Consider the following 19,114-nt stretch of genomic DNA (forward strand, 5'->3'; position numbering starts at 1 on the left):
GGGCCCCTTTGCCCACCTAGGCTGCAAAAAAGTGTCACACATCTGGTATCTCCGTACTCAGGAGAAGGTGGGGAATGTGTTTTGGGGTGTCATTTTATATATACCCATGCTGGGTGAGAGAAATATCTTGGCAAAAGACAACTTTTCCCATTTTTTTATACAAAGTTGTCATTTGACCAAGATATTTATCTCACCCAGCATGGGTATATGTAAAAAGACACCCCAAAACACATTCCTCAACTTCTCCTGAGTACGGGGATACCAGATGTGTGACACTTTTTTGCAGCCTAGGTGGGCAAAGGGGCCATATTCCAAAGAGCACCTTTCGGATTTCACTCCTCATTTTTTCCTGAATTTGATTTCAAACTCCTTACCACACATTTGGGCCCCTAGAATACCAGGGCAGTATAACTACCCCACAAGTGACCCCATTTTGGAAAGAAGACACCCCAAGGTATTCCGTGAGGGGCATGGCGAGTTCCTAGAATTTTTTATTTTTTGTCACAAGTTAGTGGAAAATGATGATTTTTTTATTTTTTTTATTTTTTTCATACAAAGTCTCATATTCCACAAACTTGTGACAAAAAATAAAAAGTTCTATGAACTCACTATGCCCATCAGCGAATACCTTGGGGTCTCTTCTTTCCAAAATGGGGTCACTTGTGGGGTAGTTATACTGCCCTGGCATTCTAGGGGCCCAAATGTGTGGTAAGTAGGTAAATGACCTGTGAAATCCGAAAGGTGCTCTTTGGAATGTGGGCCCCTTCGCCCACCTAGGCTGCAAAAAAGTGTCACACATCTGGTATCTCCGTACTCAGGAGAAGTTGAGGAATGTGTTTTGGGGTGTCTTTTTACATATACCCATGCTGGGTGAGATAAATATCTTGGTCGAATGCCAACTTTGTATAAAAAAATGGGAAAAGTTGTCTTTTGCCAAGATATTTCTCTCACCCAGCATGGGTATATGTAAAATGACACCCCAAAACACATTCCCCAACTTCTCCCGATTACGGAGATACCAGATGTGTGACACTTTTTTGCAGCCTAGGTGGGCAAAGGGGCCCATATTCCAAAGAGCACCTTTCGGATTTCACAGGTCATTTTTTACAGAATTTGATTTCAAACTCCTTACCACACATTTGGGCCCCTAGAATGCCAGGGCAGTATAACTACCCCACAAGTGACCCCATTTTGGAAAGAAGAGACCCCAAGGTATTCGCTGATGGGCATAGTGAGTTCATGGAACTTTTTATTTTTTGTCACAAGTTAGTGGAATATGAGACTTTGTATGAAAAAAAAAAAAAATAAGCATTTTCCACTAACTTGTGACAAAAAATAAAAAATTCTAGGAACTCGCCATGCCCCTCACGGAATACCTTGGGGTGTCTTCTTTCCAAAATGGGGTCACTTGTGGGGTAGTTATACTGCCCTGGCATTTTCCAGGGGCCCTAATGTGTGGTAAGTAGGTAAATGACCTGTGAAATCCTAAAGGTGCTCTTTGGAATATGGGCCCCTTTGCCCACCTAGGCTGCAAAAAAGTGTCACACATGTGGTATCGCCGTATTCAGGAGACGTTGGGGAATGTGTTTTGGGGTGTCATTTTACATATACCCATGCTGGGTGAGAGAAATATCTTGGCAAAAGACAACTTTTCCCATTTTTTTATACAAAGTTGGCATTTGACCAAGATATTTCTCTCACCCAGCATGGGTATATGTAAAATGACACCCCAAAACACATTCCCCAACTTCTCCTGAGTACGGCGATACCAGATGTGTGACACTTTTTTGCAGCCTAGATGCGCAAAGGTGCCCAAATTCCTTTTAGGAGGGCATTTTTAGACATTTGGATACCAGGCTTCTTCTCACGCTTTGGGGCCCCTAGAATGCCAGGGCAGTATAAATACCCCACATGTGACCCCATTTTGGAAAGAAGACACCCCAAGGTATTCAATGAGGGGCATGGCGAGTTCATAGAAATTTTTTTTTTTTGGCACAAGTTAGCGGAAATTGATATTTTTTATTTTTTTCTCACAAAGTCTCCCGTTCCGCTAACTTGGGACAAAAATTTCAATCTTTCATGGACTCAATATGCCCCTCACGGAATACCTGGGGGTGTCTTCTTTCCGAAATGGGGTCACATGTGGGGTATTTATACTGCCCTGGCATTCTAGGGGCCCTAAAGCGTGAGAAGAAGTCTGGAATATAAATGTCTAAAAAATTTTACGCATTTGGATTCCGTGAGGGGTATGGTGAGTTCATGTGAGATTTTATTTTTTGACACAAGTTAGTGGAATATGAGACTTTGTAAGAAAAAAAAATAAAAATTCCGCTAACTTGGGCCAAAAAAATATCTGAATGGAGCCTTACAGAGGGGTGATCAATGACAGGGGGGTGATCAATGACAGGGGGGTGATCAATGACAGGGGGGGTGATCAATGACAGGGGGGTGATCAGGGAGTCTATATGGGGTGATAACCACAGTCATTGATCACGCCCGTGTAAGGCTTCATTCAGACGTCCGGATGCGTTTTGCGGATCCGATCCATCTATCAGTGCATCCGTAAAAATCATGCGGACATCTGAATGGAGCTTTACAGGGGGGTAATCAATGACAGGGGGGTAATCAATGACAGGGGGGTGATCAGGGAGTCTATATGGGGTGATCACCACAGTCATTGATCATGCCCCTGTAAGGCTTCATTCAGACGTCCGGATGCGTTTTGCGGATCCGATCCATCTATCAGTGCATCTGTAAAAATCATGCGGACGTCTGAATGGAGCTTTACAGGGGGGTAATCAATGACAGGGGGGTAATCAATGACAGGGGGGTGATCAGGGAGTCTATATGGGGTGATCACCACAGTCATTGATCATGCCCCTGTAAGGCTTCATTCAGACGTCCGGATGCGTTTTGCGGATCCGATCCATCTATCAGTGCATCCGTAAAAATCATGCGGACATCTGAATGGAGCTTTACAGGGGGGTAATCAATGACAGGGGGGTAATCAATGACAGGGGGGTGATCAGGGAGTCTATATGGGGTGATCACCACAGTCATTGATCATGCCCCTGTAAGGCTTCATTCAGACGTCCGGATGCGTTTTGCGGATCCGATCCATCTATCAGTGCATCCGTAAAAATCATGCGGACGTCTGAATGGAGCTTTACAGGGGGGTAATCAATGACAGGGGGGTAATCAATGACAGGGGGGTGATCAGGGAGTCTATATGGGGTGATCACCACAGTCATTGATCATGCCCCTGTAAGGCTTCATTCAGACGTCCGGATGCGTTTTGCGGATCCGATCCATCTATCAGTGCATCCGTAAAATTCATGCGGACATCTGAATGGAGCTTTACAGGGGGGTAATCAATGACAGGGGGGGTGATCACCACAGTCATTGATCATGCCCCTGTAAGGCTTCATTCAGACGACCGGATGCGTTTTGCGGATCCGATCCATGTATCAGTGCATCCGTAAAAATCATGCGGACATCTGAATGGAGCTTTACAGGGGGGTGATCAGGGAGTCTATATGGGGTGATCACCACAGTCATTGATCATGCCCCTGTAAGGCTTCATTCAGACGTCCGGATGCGTTTTGCGGATCCGATCCATCTATCAGTGGATCCGTAAAAATCATGCGGACGTCTGAATGGAGCTTTACAGGGGGGTAATCAATGACAGGGGGGTAATCAATGACAGGGGGGTGATCAGGGAGTCTATATGGGGTGATCACCACAGTCATTGATCACGCCCCTGTAAGGCTTCATTCAGACGTCCGGATGCGTTTTGCGGATCCGATCCATCTATCAGTGGATCCGTAAAAATCATGCGGACGTCTGAATGGAGCTTTACAGGGGGTTGATCAATGACAGGGGGGTAATCAATGACAGGGGGGTGATCAGGGAGTCTATATGGGGTGATCAGGGGTGATTAGGGGTGATCAGGGGCTAATAAGGGGTTAATAAGTGACGGGGGGGGGGGGGTGTAGTGTAGTGTAGTGGTGCTTGGTGCTACTTTACTGAGCTACCTGTGTCCTCTGGTGGTCGATCCAAACAAAGGGGACCACCAGAGGACCAGGTAGCAGGTATATTAGACGCTGTTATCAAAACAGCGTCTAATATACCTGTTAGGGGTTAAAAAAAACACATCTCCAGCCTGCCAGCGAACGATCGCCGCTGGCAGGCTGGAGATCAACTCTCTTACCTTCCGTTCCTGTGAGCGCGCGCGCCTGTGTGCGCGCGTTCACAGGAAGTCTCGCGTCTCGCGAGATGACGCGTATATGCGTGACTGTGCGCAGCGCTGCCACCTCCGGAACGCGATCCTGCGTTAGGCGGTCCGGAGGTGGTTAATATATATATAATATATGTGCCCTCTGCACTTTGACAGGGCTAGGCAGTGAAAACGTAATCACGCCTGGCATCAAAGTGCAAAGGGCCTGGCAGTTGCAGAGAGAGTTGAGCCTCTAGGAGTAACGGCAACACCCCTGTTGCTCCTAAAGGTTCATTTGCATATAAAACATAATTATTCTCTGAAATGTGGGCACATATGAACATGGAACCAACACAGATGCCTTCAGCTGCCAAGCGCACATGTAACAGGTCAGGCAGTTTCATAGGTAGAAATCTGCTGACAGATGCCCTTTAAAGGGGTTTTCCAAGATTTTGATACTGATCCCCGCCAATCAGCTGTTCGCCAAGGCCACGTGACTGATAAAATTTTCATCATTGGCTTAGGAAAAGCTGAGAGAAGGCTGCAGCGCTACTGTGAGGGTCCCGGGTGTCAGACCCCCACCAATTAGATACTGATGACCTATCCTGAGGATAGGTCATCAGTATCTCACTTATACATTTGGAGAACCCCTTTAACTGCATAGCACATCTCACTGGCCATGTTCAGGAATGATACATCTATATAGAAATAAAGCCAAGATGTCTCAAATAAACCCACCTGTCGAACACCAAGCCTGCATTAGTAATCAGATTTTTAAAAAAATAAAATAAATGTAGCTGGAGACCTATTTAGGCAATATTCACATTGGTATTAACCTTTGGTTTCCCAGCAGCTACAATGGATAGAATAGATCTTGTCATGTTTTGCTCAAATGCGTATAGTGGAGCAGTACAATACATCAGCCATTGTGATAGTCGAAAGCATTTCCAAAATGTATTTTTATTGTAAAAATCCAGAATTTCTTTATATTTCTTGATGATAATTATCACACTATAGTATGAATGATGAATCAATAGGTAATATACACAGATGATTATAAATATCAATCATTATACTAGCAGCATTTTGTAGATAATAGTATTGGAAATAATTGTATAGATCATTGTGCAAATGCATGAAAACTTTCATTGGAAATAATCACTGATGTGGAGACATTCTAGATGGCATTAGTCACTACTTAGCCATAGTGCAATGTTCACCGCCATTGGCAGTGTGCAGTATAGTAGTATGTATTATGGCTATTCAGAAATACTTCATTTTGTCTTCCAGATTAACCTACATAGTTTTTACATAAGGCGTTACCTTCTATAATTGTGGATTTCATCATGTCATTGTCATTTCGAAGAGCAGGTTTTGTGTAATAAATTACACTTCTGCAAATACTGCAGATGCTAGTGGGAAACGGAATCTAAACCTTAACGCCTACTTCTCATTTATCTAAGATGTGTTCTGAGAAAGTTCCATTGGCACCAGCTTCTGTCTACTTCTACTCCTGGAGCGGAACAAATGGCAGACATAGCTCCTGGAATATAAAAGAACAATAAATTGGCAAAGACAATAATATATTAATCACTGTAGGTAGGAATCTACAAAAGGCTTAAAGTAGAGGTCACAAATAATACAACATTGAGTAAGCATTTAGTTTTTAAAAACTTTTTTTTGTCATTAAAGCGCCTCTGTCAGCATGATCAACCCCATTAAACCAGATATGTTGCCTTTTAGGGTCGATCATGCTCTTTAGTGACTCACTAAGGGCTCGTTCACAAGAATGTGTAAAGCCCGTGCCAGTGCTGTGGACCGCAAATTGCGGTCCGCAATGCACAGGCACAGTCTGTGGGGCAGGCGAATGGGGATCGCAGACCCATTCACTTGAATGGGTCCGCAATCCTTCCGTTCCGCAAAAAGATAGAGCAAATTCTATCTTTTTGCGGTGCGGAAGCACGGAACGGAACCCCAGAAAGCACTCCGTAGTGCTTCCCTAGTGTTCCGTTCCATGCTTCCGTTCCGCATCTCCGGATTTGCGGACCCATTGAAGTGAATGGGTCCTCATCCATGATGCGGAATGGCCATGGAATGGTGCCCGTGTATTGCAAATGCGGTCTGCAATACGATAACGTTCGTGTGAATGAGCCCTAAGGATCATTGGTGGTCCAGCATTAATATGTATTATGGAGTCATTGCTGTCAGTGGGTTTTTATCAAAATCATATATTCCCCTAAAAATGCATAATTGTGATAATGTGCTGTGGCTTATATGTATGCAATCATTGGTGGAAGACTGACAGTGGAGTCTCTGCAGTAGGGAGTGAGCTCTCTGTGGGGAAGACAGAACACTTACTTTCCTTCCTTCAAGCAGTTGCGCTCCTCTGTGTGAAGCCACCGACACCTCCACTTCTGGGTGGACCGAAGTCGTCTGTGGCTTCACACATAGCAGTGGAGTGAAACTGCTGGCAGGATGGCAAAGTATTCTCTCCTCCCTGCACAGCACTCAGTCCCCTCTGCAGAGACTCCACTGCCAACAATGATTGCATATATTGACCTGTGATAGTTCATTTGTGATCTACCTCTTGTCTTGCCCCTGCAATCTCTTCTATGTAGGGGAGACTATTTGTGAGGTCAAGACCAGAATGAACTATCACAGGTACTCGATTCGGCAAAAGAGGAGAGATCTCCCTGTGCCTAAGCACTTTATTGAGGCAGGGCACGGTGAGAAAGATCTCAAATTTAGGGTGATTGATCACATACCCCCGCTGAAACGGGGAGGTAACAGGGAAAGATTACTTAAGCAACGTGAGATCATGTGGATCCATAGGCTACATACACTTAAGCCCGATGGCCTTAATGCCGAATGTAGATGGGAATTATGTGGGTGATGGATAAGTGCTGCGCTCGCCGACGTGGGGGTCCTTGACCGCCCTGTCTGGGATAGGAGACATGTAACAGTGCTAATATGTCTGATTAGATTACCAATGTATATTGATGGTATTTTAATTTATCCTAGATGACTTTTGATGAACTTGATGAGCCTTTGTCTATATACTGGATGGAGCCGCCCAATGACCTTGGATACAAGATTGTGATAGTGACCATTGTGTGGAGACTAGCGGGACTGCGACTGACGATCTGGATTGTCACTATAGTGCACGCTAATTTTATTGAAATGTGACAATCATTCTTTTTGTACTGATGTAGTGTGCCATCTCACTTGCCTCACACTTGTGAGCTGGTGGTGATATACACATATCGGTGCTATAGATGTGGACAGATGGGAAGTGTGTCCCATTGTAACCACACATTAATGGGGTGCAATAGTGATGACCATTGTTGAGTGGGCAGTCACTCTGTGTGAGTTTGCAGAGTCAGATCGCCGATCCTATAGGCTAGCTATATGCTCCTGCATGTGCATTGCTATCCAGATTGCGTGCATCGACATATGTCCCGGCGACAGTGCATATGCCCGCAGGTCTCCCGATTGTTTACATCACCATGGTCACTGAAACACGCCCCCGTACGCTGTGCGTCTGACGCTGAGTCACATGTCTTGGCCTCCCTCCCCTTCACGGCTGCGTGTCTTACGGTGCGCTCCAGGGGATGACGCTGCGGTCCATGGAGCGGTCATGTGTGGGCGCCGCTGTGTCGGGGGGCGTGGCCAGTGATGTCTGGCTCGGCGCATGCGCATCGTCGGCGGGGGGACGCCAATGCCGGCGGATACCAAGTGTCATAGTGTGGTGAGCTCTGTCCTTTGCTTTTAACTTATGATTAGGTACAGCTGTACCAACTATTGATGTTTTTAACCCCATATGCACCTAACACTTTCTGCACAGTGTCCACTATGGGTAATAATGTATTGAATAGAGAGGGATACAATTTCTAGTTTATAATTGAAGCACAGAGATCTACCTCTATTTTTCTGTTTTGATACTATTATGAACACTTATGAAATGTTTGTACGTCTGCAACATGAGAATGTTTATTATACACCTATGTTATGTATTCATATGGTTAATGGTCACGTGACTTGACTGGAGTCACGCCCAATCACTGATTGTAATTGATTTGTATTGATTGTTGGGTATATATACCCTGTCATATGCACTGTTATTTAGCTTGAGAAAGGCCTCATTGAGCAGGCCGAAACGTCGCTTGAATAAAGTTTGGGGTCCACACCCGTTCACCACATACTGGAAGTGCTGCCTCATCATTCGTTTGATATATATATATATATATATATACTCACCTAAAGAATTATTAGGAACACCATACTAATACGGTGTTGGACCCCCTTTTGCCTTCAGAACTGCCTTAATTCTACGTGGCATTGATTCAACAAGGTGCTGATAGCATTCTTTAGAAATGTTGGCCCATATTGATAGGATAGCATCTTGCAGTTGATGGAGATTTGAGGGATGCACATCCAGGGCACGAAGCTCCCGTTACACCACATCCCAAAGATGCTCTATTGGGTTGAGATCTGGTGACTGTGGGGGCCATTTTAGTACAGTGAACTCATTGTCATGTTCAAGAAACCAATTTGAAATGATTCGAGCTTTGTGACATGGTGCATTATCATGCTGGAAGTAGCCATCAGAGGATGGATACATGTTCTCATTCTGTTTACGCCAAATTCAGACTCTACCATTTGAATGTCTCAACAGAAATCGAGACTCATCAGACCAGGCAACATTTTTCCAGTCTTCAACAGTCCAATTTTGGTGAGCTCGTGCAAATTGTAGCCTCTTTTTCCTATTTGTAGTGGAGGTACCCGGTGGGGTCTTCTGCTGTTGTAGCCCATCCGCCTCAAGGTTGTGCGTGTTGTGGCTTCACAAATGCTTTGCTGCATACCTCGGTTGTAACGAGTGGTTATTTCAGTCAACGTTGCTCTTCTATCAGCTTGAATCAGTCGGCCCATTCTCCTCTGACCTCTAGCATCCACAAGGCATTTTTGCCCACAGGACTGCCGCATACTGGATGTTTTTCCCTTTTCACACTATTCTTTGTAAACCCTAGAAATGGTTGTGCGTGAAAATCCCAGTAACTGAGCAGATTGTGAAATACTCAGATCGGCCCGTCTGGCACCAACAACCATGCCACGCTCAAAATTGTTTAAATCACCTTTCTTTCCCATTCTGACATTCAGTTTGGAGTTCAGGAGATTGTCTTGACCAGGAGCACTCCCCTAAATGCATTGAAGCAACTGCCATGTGATTGGTTGACTAGATAATTGCATTAATGAGAAATAGAACAGGTGTTCCTAATAATTCTTTAGGTGAGTGTATATACAGTGGGGAAAATAAGTATTTAATACACTGGCGATTTTTCAAGTTTTCCCACCTAGAATGGAGAGGTCTGTAATTTTTATCATAGGTACACTTCAACTGTGAGAGACAGAATCTAAAAATGCATTTTACTGCATGAAATAAGTATTTGATCACCTACCAACCAGCAAGAGTTCTGGCTCTCACAGATCTGTTTTTCTTTAAGACGCCCTCCTACTCTGCACTCATTACAAGAGTTGAGCGAACCCGAACTGTAAAGTTTGGGTTCGTACCAAACTTTAGGTTTTTCGGCACCCGGACCCGAACATTTACGTAAAAGTTCGGGTTCGGTGTTCGGCGCTTTCTTGGCGCTTTTTGAAAGCCTGCACAGCAGCCAATCAACAAGCGTCATACTACTTGCCCCAAAAGGCCATGCCTACTATTGGCATGGCTGTGATTGGCCAACTGCAGCATGTGACCCAGCCTCTATTTAAACTGGAGTCACGTAGCGCCGCCCGTCACTCTGCTCGGATTAGTGTAGGGAGAGGCTGCAGCTGCTGTGAGGGAGAGATCAGGGAGAAATCTTATCAAGAACAGTTTTTTGTACTCAGCGATTTACAGCAAAAGTGTTTTGTGGGTGCAGTGCACAATTTTTTTTAAGCCTACCGTGAGCCAACTACTGCTGAAAACGAACATTTTTTTTCTTCAGTTAATCAATATCAATACATGATCTTCAGCCTTTTTATGCAATGATAGTGCACCAGCACAGGCTATCTGCATGTCTGCAAGTACAGAAATACAGCTTTTTTGCTTACTGGGGTTAAAAAAATACATCTGTTAAATATAGTGCACATCTGGGATTACACGTGCATAAGTGATTGTCACATTTAGGACAGAAATACAGCTTTTTGGTTACTGGGGTGAAAAAACCCTCTAATATACTGCACATCTGGGATTAGACAAGCATAAGTGACTGTCACATTTAAACCAAGAAAGGGCTCAGGCCCCTCCTGATCCCTCTTCTGCTGCTGCCTCGGCCTCTTCCTCCGCCTCTGGAGGAACGTTGGCACCTGCCACCCAGCAAACAGAGGATGTGCCACCAACAACACCACCTCTGTCACCAAGCATCTCCACCATGTCACACGGAAGCGTTCAGCTCTCCATCTCACATCCTTTGAGAGAAAGCGTAAATTCCCACCTAGCCACCCTCGATCCCTGGCCCTGAATGCCAGCCTTTCTAAACTGCTGGCCTTTGAAATGCTGTCATTCAGGCTGGTGGAGACGGACAGCTTCAAACAGCTCATGTCGCTTGCTGTCCCACAGTAAGTCGTTCCCAGCCGCCACTACTTCTCCAGGAGAGCCGTGCCCTCCCTGCACAACCAAGTATCGGATAAAATCAAGTGTGCACTGCGCAACGCCATCTCTGGCAAGGTCCTCCTAACCACAGATACGTGGACCAGTAAGCACGGCCAGGGACGCTATATCTCCCTAACTGCACACTGGGTAAATGTAGTGGCGGCTGGGCCCCAGGCGGAGAGCTGTTTGGCGCACGTCCTTCCGCCGCCAAGGATCGCAGGGGATCATTCGTTGCCTCCTGTTGCCTCCTCTTCCTACTCGGCTTCCTCCTCCTCTTCTACCACCTCCTCATCCGGTCAGCGACAGACCTTCACCACCAACTTCAGCACAGCCAGGGGTAAACGTCAGCAGGCCGTTCTGAAACTAATTGTTTGGGGGACAGGCCCTACACTGCGCAGGAGTTGGGGGGGGGGGGGTATAGAACACCAGACTGACGAGTGGTTGCTGCCAGTGAGCCTTAAGACCGGCCTGGTGGTGTGCGATAATGGGCAAAATTGCAGCTCTGGGACTAGCCGGTTTCACGCACATCCCTTGCCTGGTGCATGTGCTGAATTTGGTGGTGCAGAAATTCATTCACAACTACCCCGACATGTCTGAGCTGCTGCATAAAGTGCGGGCCGTCTGTGCGCACTTCCGGCGTTCCCATCCTGCCGCCGCTCGGCTGTCTGCTCTACAGCGTAACTTCGGCCTTCCCGCTCACCGCCTCATATGTGACGTGCCCACCAGGTGGAACTCCACCTTGCACATGCTGGAGAGACTGTGCGAGCAGCAGCAGGCCATAATGGAGTTTCAGCTGCAGCACGCACGGGTGAGTCGCACTGCGGAACAGCAACACTTCACCACCAATGACTGGGCCTCCATGCGAGACCTGTGTGCCCTGTTGCACTGTTTCGAGTACTCCACCAACATGGCCAGTGGCGATGACGCCGTTATCAGCGTTACAATACCACTTCTATGTCTCCTTGAGAAAACACTTTGGGCGATGATGGAAGAGGATGTGGCCCAGGACGAGGAGGAGGAAGAGGGGTCATCTCTAACACCTTCAGGCCAGTCTTTTAGAAGTGGCTCAGAAAGAGGATTTTTGCAACAGCATAGGCCAGGTACAAATTTGGCCAGCTAGGGCCCACTACTGGAGGAGGAGGAGGATGGGGATGAAGCCTGTTCACAGCGGGGTGGCATCCAACGCAGCTCGGGCCCATCACTGGTGCGTGGCTGGGGGGATACGGCAGACACAGACGATACGCCTCCCACAGAGGACAGCTTGTCCTTACCTCTGGGCAGCCTGGCACACATGAGCGACTACATGCTGCAGTGCCTGCGCAACGACTGCAGAGTTGCCCACATTTTAACGTGTGCTGACTACTGGGTGGCCACCCTGCTGGATCCCCGTTACAAAGACAATGTGCCGTCCTTAATTCCCTCACTGAAGCGTGATCGGAAGATGCGCGACTACAGGCGCATGCTGGTAGACGCGCTCATGAGAGCATTCCCGACTGACGCTGGGGGACAAGTGGAAGCACAAGGCGAAGGCAGGGGAGGAGGAAGAGGTCGCCAATGCAGCTGTGTCAGCGCCAGCACCTCAGAAGGCAGGGTTAGCATGGCCGACATGTGGAAAAGCTTTGTCACCTCGCCGCAACAACTGACCCCAACTGCTGATATGCAACATGTTAGCAGGAGGTAGCATTTAAACAACATGGTGGAACAGTACCTGTGCACACGACTACAAGTACTGACTGATGGCTCTGCCCCATTCAACACGCTCTCTGAGCGTGTATTTAGCACGGCAGGAGGCGTCATTACAGACAGACGCAGCCGCCTGTCCACAGCCAACGTGGACAAGCTCACGTTCATTAAAATGAACCAGGCTTGGATCCCACAATACTTGTCTGTACCTTGTGCAGAATAGACATTTATACCACCATCAAACATACATTCTTGTACTCAAGTCAAATGCAATGATTCTTTGTTTTCTTTTTTTTTTATTTGTCCCAATATTTTGGGGGCTACCTACCCCAATAAAAAAATTAAAAAAACATTGTTGGCTACCTCCTCCTCCTCCATTGCTGCCTCCACCTACAACACCACATTCACCGCCTCCTTAACCTCCGACTCCATATCCACCTCCTTCTCTGAGTTGCAGGTTAATAATTTGTAATTTTTAGTTATTTTATTTCATTTTAAGTTATTTCCCTATCCACATTTGTTTGCAGAGCAGTTGCCATGCTCTTAAGCACAGTTTACTGCCTTTTACATCCCTCTAGCCTTTTCAAGGACTATTTTAGAGCCATTTTAATAAAAAAAGTGCCAATTTTAGTGCCCTAAATTGAAAAAATTCTTATTTTCAATTGTCGGGTGACATTTTACAATTTTTGGCGTATACAAACCCCTGCTGTGCCTGAGTGACAGGGGCCTAAATCTCTCAAAATCCTCTGTTATATTGCTACCCCCTTTTGCCGTGAATGAACCCCTGCTGTGCCTGGGTGACAGGGGCCTAAATCTCTCAAAATCCTCTGTTCTATTGCTGGATGACATGAACCCCCTTTTGCCGTGACTGAACCCCTGCTGTGCCTGGGTGACAGGGGCCTAAATATCTCAAAATCCTCTGTTCTATTGCTGGGTGACAAGAACCCCCTTTTGCCGTGAATGAACCCCTGCTGTGCCTGGATGACAGGGGCCTAAATCTCTCAAAATCCTCTGTTCTATTGCTGGGTGACATGAACCCCCTTTTGCTGGGAATGAACCCCTGCTGTGCCTGGATGACAGGGGCCTAAATCTCTCAAAATCCTCTGTTGTATTGCTGGGTGACATGAAGCCCCTTTTGCCGTGAATGAACCCCTGCTGTGCCTGGGTGACAGGGGCCTAAATCTCTCAAAATCCTCTGTTCTATTGCTGGGTGACAAGAACCCCCTTTTGCCGTGAATGAACCCCTGCTGTGCCTGGGTGACAGGGCCTAAATCTCTCAAAATCCTCTGTTCTATTGCTGGGTGACATGAACCCCCTTTTGCTGGGAATGAACCCCTGCTGTGCCTGGGTGACATGGGCCTAAATCTCTCAAAATCCTCTGTTCTATTGCTGGGTGACATGAACCCCCTTTTGCCGTGAATGAACCCCTGCTCTGCATTGCTGACAGGGAACTAAATTTAGTGAAAACATCTGTTACTGATCGGAAGATGAGCGACTACAAGCGCACGCTGCTGATGGCATTCCCACCTGACAGCGGGGGCACAGTGGAAGCACAAGGCGAAGGCAGAGGAGGAGGAAGAGGTCGCCAACGCAGCTGGGGCACCGCCAGCACCTGAGAAGGCAGGGTTAGCATGGCCCAAATGTGGAAAAGCTTTGTCAGCCTTGCTGACAGAGAGCATTATCACAGGCCACAGCCAATGTGGAGAAGCTTACGTTTATTAAAATGAACCAGGCATGGATCCCACAGGACTTGTCCGTACCTTGTGCAGAATAGACATTTATACCAGCCTCAACCATCCATTCTTGTACTCAAGTGCACTTATTCTTTGTTTTATTTTCTTATATGTCCCAATATTTTGGAGGATACCCCAATTTAAAAATAAAAAATAACACAAATCAGTGTTGGCTACCTATTCCTCCTTCACCGCCGCTTCCACCTACACCGCCACGTCAACCTACACCGCCACATCCACCGCCTCCTCAACCTCCTACTCCTAGATCCAGATTGTTATTTTTAATTTTTCTGTATGTTATGTTATTTTAAGTCATTTCCCTATCCACATTTGTTTGCAGAACAGTTGTCATGCTGTTAAGCACATTTTGATACCTTTTGCAGCCCTCTAGCCCTTTCCAGGACTATTTTAGAGCCATTTTAGTGCCCAAAAGTTCAGGTCCCCATTGACTTCAATGGGGTTCGGGGTCAAGTTCAGGTCAAGTTTGGGTCCCGAACCCGAACTTTTTTTTCAAGTTCGGCCGAACCTGCCGAACCCGAACATCCAGGCGTCCGCTCAACTCTACTCATTACCTGTATTAATTGCATCTGTTTTAACCTCTTTACCTGTATAAAAGACATCTGTCCACGCACTCAATCAATCACACTCCAACCTCTCCACCATGGCCAAGACCAAAGAGCTGTCTAATTGTAGACCTGGCCAAGGCTGGGATGGGCTACAGGACAATAGGCAAGCAGCTTGGTGAAAAGGCAACAACTGTTGGCGCAATTAACACAAGAAACACAAGATGACTGTCAATCTTCCTCGGTCTGGAGCTCCATGCAAGATCTCGCTTCGTGGGGTAAGGATGATTCTGAGAAAGGTAAGGAATCAGCCTAGAACTACATGGGAGCTGGGGCCACAGTCTCAAAGATTACCGTTAGTAACACACTACGCTGTCATGGATTAAAATCCTGCAGAGCACGCAAGATCTCCCTGCTTACACCAGCACATGTCCAGGCCCGTTTGAAGTTCACCAATGACCATCTGGATGATCCAAAGGAGACATGGGGGAAGGTCATGTGGTCAGATGAGACCAAAATAGAACTTTTAGGTATCAACTCCACTTGCCATGTTTGGAGGAAGAAGAAGGATGAGTACAACCCCAAGAACACCATCCCAACCGTGAAGAATGGGGGTGGAAACATCATACTTTGGGGGTGCTTTTATGCAAAGGGTACACGACGACTGCTCCGTGTTGAAGGGAGGATGGATGGGGCCATTTACCGTGAGATTTTGTCCAACAACCTCTTTCCCTCAGTAAGAGCATTGAAAATGGGTCATGGCTGGGTCTTCCAGCATGACAATGAACTGAAACACACAGCCAGGGCAACTAAGGAGTGGTTCCGTAAGAAGCATTTCAAGGTCCTGGAGTGGCCTAGCCAGTCTCCAGACCTGAACCCAATCGAAAATCTTTGAGGGAGCTGATACTCAATGTAGCCCAGGGACAGCCCCCGAAACCTGAAAGATCTGGAGAAGATCTGTATGGAGGAGTGGGCCAAAATCACTGCTGCAGTGTGTGCAAACTTGGTCAAGAGCTACAGGAAACGTCTGACCTCTGTAATTGCAAATAAAGGTTTTTGTACCAAATATTAAGTTCTGTTTTTCTATTGCATTGGATACTTAATTCATGCAATAAAATGCAAATTTATTATTCAAAAATCATGCATTGTGATCTTCTGGATTTTGGATTCTGTCACTTACAGTTGAAGTGTACCTACGATAAAAATTACAGACCTCTCCATTCTTTGTTGGTGGGAAAACTTGCAAAATCGCCAACGTATCAAATACTTATTTTCCCCACTGTATAAGCCACAGCACATTCCCACAAACCCACTGACACCAATGACTCATCCATCACGTTTAGTATTCGGCACAGGCGCAGTGAGTGAAGGATGCTCGCCTGCTGCCGGCCTCCTCACTGCGTCTGCGCCGAATTCTAAACTGGACGGCGCAGGCGCAGGATTTTACAGGCACAGAGGAGAAAGAGGATGTCAATCACAGATACAAGGGCGTGCCAAACGGTGAGAGGACAGAGCCTCTAGGTGCTGCATCAACGTCCCACGAGCACCTAGAGGCTAATTAGCATATTAAAAATTATTTCATTATTTAGCGCTAACGGCGGCAGGCAGAGAGATATAAGTCATACAGTTATGTTCTGCTGACATTAGCACATCGCTAATGTCAGCCAGCTACATAACGATTTTTTGATGACAGAAGCCCTTTAAGGTTGCACTGCTAGATAGCGATCTGGTGACTTTTGCTGCTTGTCGTGGCCAAAGTCTTTTTATAGCCCTATCTTTACTATGAACCAGTATTGATACATTAAGCCATACTAAGAAGTGCAGTGAAGGTAATATTTATATCAAATGATGCGGGGCCTGGGCTGCATGCACACAGCCAGGGCCGGTGCAAGGATTTTTGCCTCCCTAGGCAAAGATCCATTTTGCCGCCCCCTCATGTCACTCACTCACTGACAGACACACACACACACACTGACAGACAGACACACACTCAGACACTCACTGAATGACGTACACAGAAACTCACTGACAGACAGACACTCAATGACAGACATACACCTACCCACTGAAACACTCACACACACACACACGGAAACTCCCTGACAGACACTCACTCACTGGCAGACAAACACACACATATACTCACTGACAAACATACACATATACTCACTGACAAACATACACATATACTCACTGACAAACATACACATATACTCACTGACAAACACACAGACACTTACTGACCGACAGACATCCACACTCACTGACATACACCCACTCACTGACATACACACACAGACACTCAATGACAGACACACATACATTTACTGACAGAAAGACAGACATACATACACTCACTCACTGACATAAATACACAGGCAGACACTCACTCAGTCAAACACTTAAACACTCACCTCCCTGGTGTCCAGTGTGGTGCAGCTCCTCAGTCCTCCAGCGCGCCGTTTAGTATGCTGGGGCCGGAATGACGTCATATTCCGGCATCACAGAGGGCGCACGAGGGAGAAGTGGGGAGCTGCTAGAACAGCCTCCCTTGCTGCCCGCCTCCTCTCCTCCGGTAATTTACTGGCAGAGCAGGCACCTGCCATCAGGGTAAGCAGATGCCTGCTCTGCCATATTAAAGAAGGACCTCCACCTCCTGGCCCCCCTGTAACGGCGCTGGGGGCGGCTCAAGAGCCGCTCACCCAGGGCTGCAGCCCCAGTCAGGGGGAGCCCACCAGGGCGCCCCCAGCAGCCCGGCACCCTAGGCGAACGCCTAGTTCGCCTATATGGGGCCTGTATAGTAATACATGGAGGTCAGCCAGCTCCCCACTGTGGAGACACAGAGCTTCTGTATGTGACTCTCCTTCTAGAAGAAGATACTGTATCTATGAAGATACTGTGCTTCTAGAAGAGAGGAACTCTGTACCTACAATGTGGGATGGAACATGGCTTGTTGTTTGTGTGGAATCTGACATACCTCCAAACAGAATTGGAGATATACAGAGATACAATAGAGGCCTCCTGCATCTCTGTGGGAGCTCCATTACAGCTTTGTACAAAGCAGAGCCATAATATGACCATGGGTTAAATAGACAAAGAATATCAATTATCGTCTGTGGTCAGTTTATTCAATTTAGATAAGATATAGATTGCAAAAAGAGTGTATACACTAAATAACGTTTAGACCCATAAACTGATACAGCAAACAAAAATGCAGAGGTATACAAGCAACTATAAGACTTTCAGTTTAGTAAATCATGAATCAGAAAAACAGGCAAAAAAAGAGAAGTGAGATAATAATCTACAAATACATATTAGATAGATTATATGACAGGTACACAAGTGAAATATCTTCCTCCTGAGGCTGTGTTTTTGCATGACGTTCATGAACCTTCTTCAGTGTGTGCACCAAGAAAGCACAGAATGGACCAGTATGCCTGAGAAAGCTTTATTTTTATCATTATTTTTCTTTTGCTGTACAACGGTGCCCTGGACACCTTGTGTGCAGGGAAACTGTAGTACAGCTTCATTCAAGTGAATAGGGTCATTTGGTGTTCCCTGCAAAGCCAGGGAGCAGTCCAGGAACACCACTGTACAGGGAAAACAGGGAATGGATGATTCACTGCTGCAGCCTCTTCATTCTCAGGATCAGTGGGAGTGCCAGAGGTGGACACTGAGGGAATGTCCAATCTCATTTCTATATGAAATGGGAATACCCCTTTAAAAGTAGCTGCATAAATCCAGAGTCATTTCCCCTTAGTAGTCATTGCAGTTAAACAGAGTTTTATAATGTTTGAAGAATACTTGACACTTTTTGTGATCCTCGAGAAGGCTTAGCTCTACCATACCTCAAAGAATTACTTATAAGGGCAGGTGGTGAATCTCAGTGCTATGTTCTAGCCAATATTTGTTCACCCCTATACCAGGTGATACTCCATGAAGACTCATCCTGCCAACTTTATGCCAAGTGTAAAGTTCTGAAAAAGCAGGTTTTCAATAATACAGAGGGATGACAACTGGTAGAGGTGAACTCAAGAAATTCTTTACTCAGACAGACTTGGCAGCAGAAATGTCAGCTTACACACAGTTTCTGTCTGCAGTCGTCTCACTTAAACATATACAGTAATACTCAACAGGGCATCTCTCACCCCCCCCCCCCCCCCCCCCATTACAGCAGGATGAGGTCAGTTTGCTATAGTTACTCAAATAGTGGCAGCTCTTGCCTGTAATTTCCTCTGCAAACCTGATGGCTAGGTTATACAAAGCAGCAACTGTGGATCAAGAGACT

General features: G+C 46.3%; 1 protein-coding gene across 1 annotated transcript in view; it reads right to left on the reverse strand.

Moving 5' to 3' along the window:
- Positions 1 to 5,169: 5,169 nt before the first annotated feature.
- The window catches only part of SLC2A12 (solute carrier family 2 member 12), a 90,691-nt gene continuing 76,746 nt past the window's right edge, over positions 5,170 to 19,114 (reverse strand). Inside the window, exon 5 of the mRNA XM_040429172.1 lies at positions 5,170 to 5,759. Within this exon, the coding sequence (XP_040285106.1) occupies positions 5,675 to 5,759 (85 nt within the window). The 3' untranslated portion in view covers positions 5,170 to 5,674. The remainder of the gene's footprint in view (positions 5,760 to 19,114) is intronic.

This window comes from Bufo bufo, chromosome 4 (genome assembly GCF_905171765.1).
Source record: "Bufo bufo chromosome 4, aBufBuf1.1, whole genome shotgun sequence".
In the NCBI taxonomy this organism is placed as follows: Eukaryota; Metazoa; Chordata; class Amphibia; order Anura; family Bufonidae; genus Bufo; species Bufo bufo.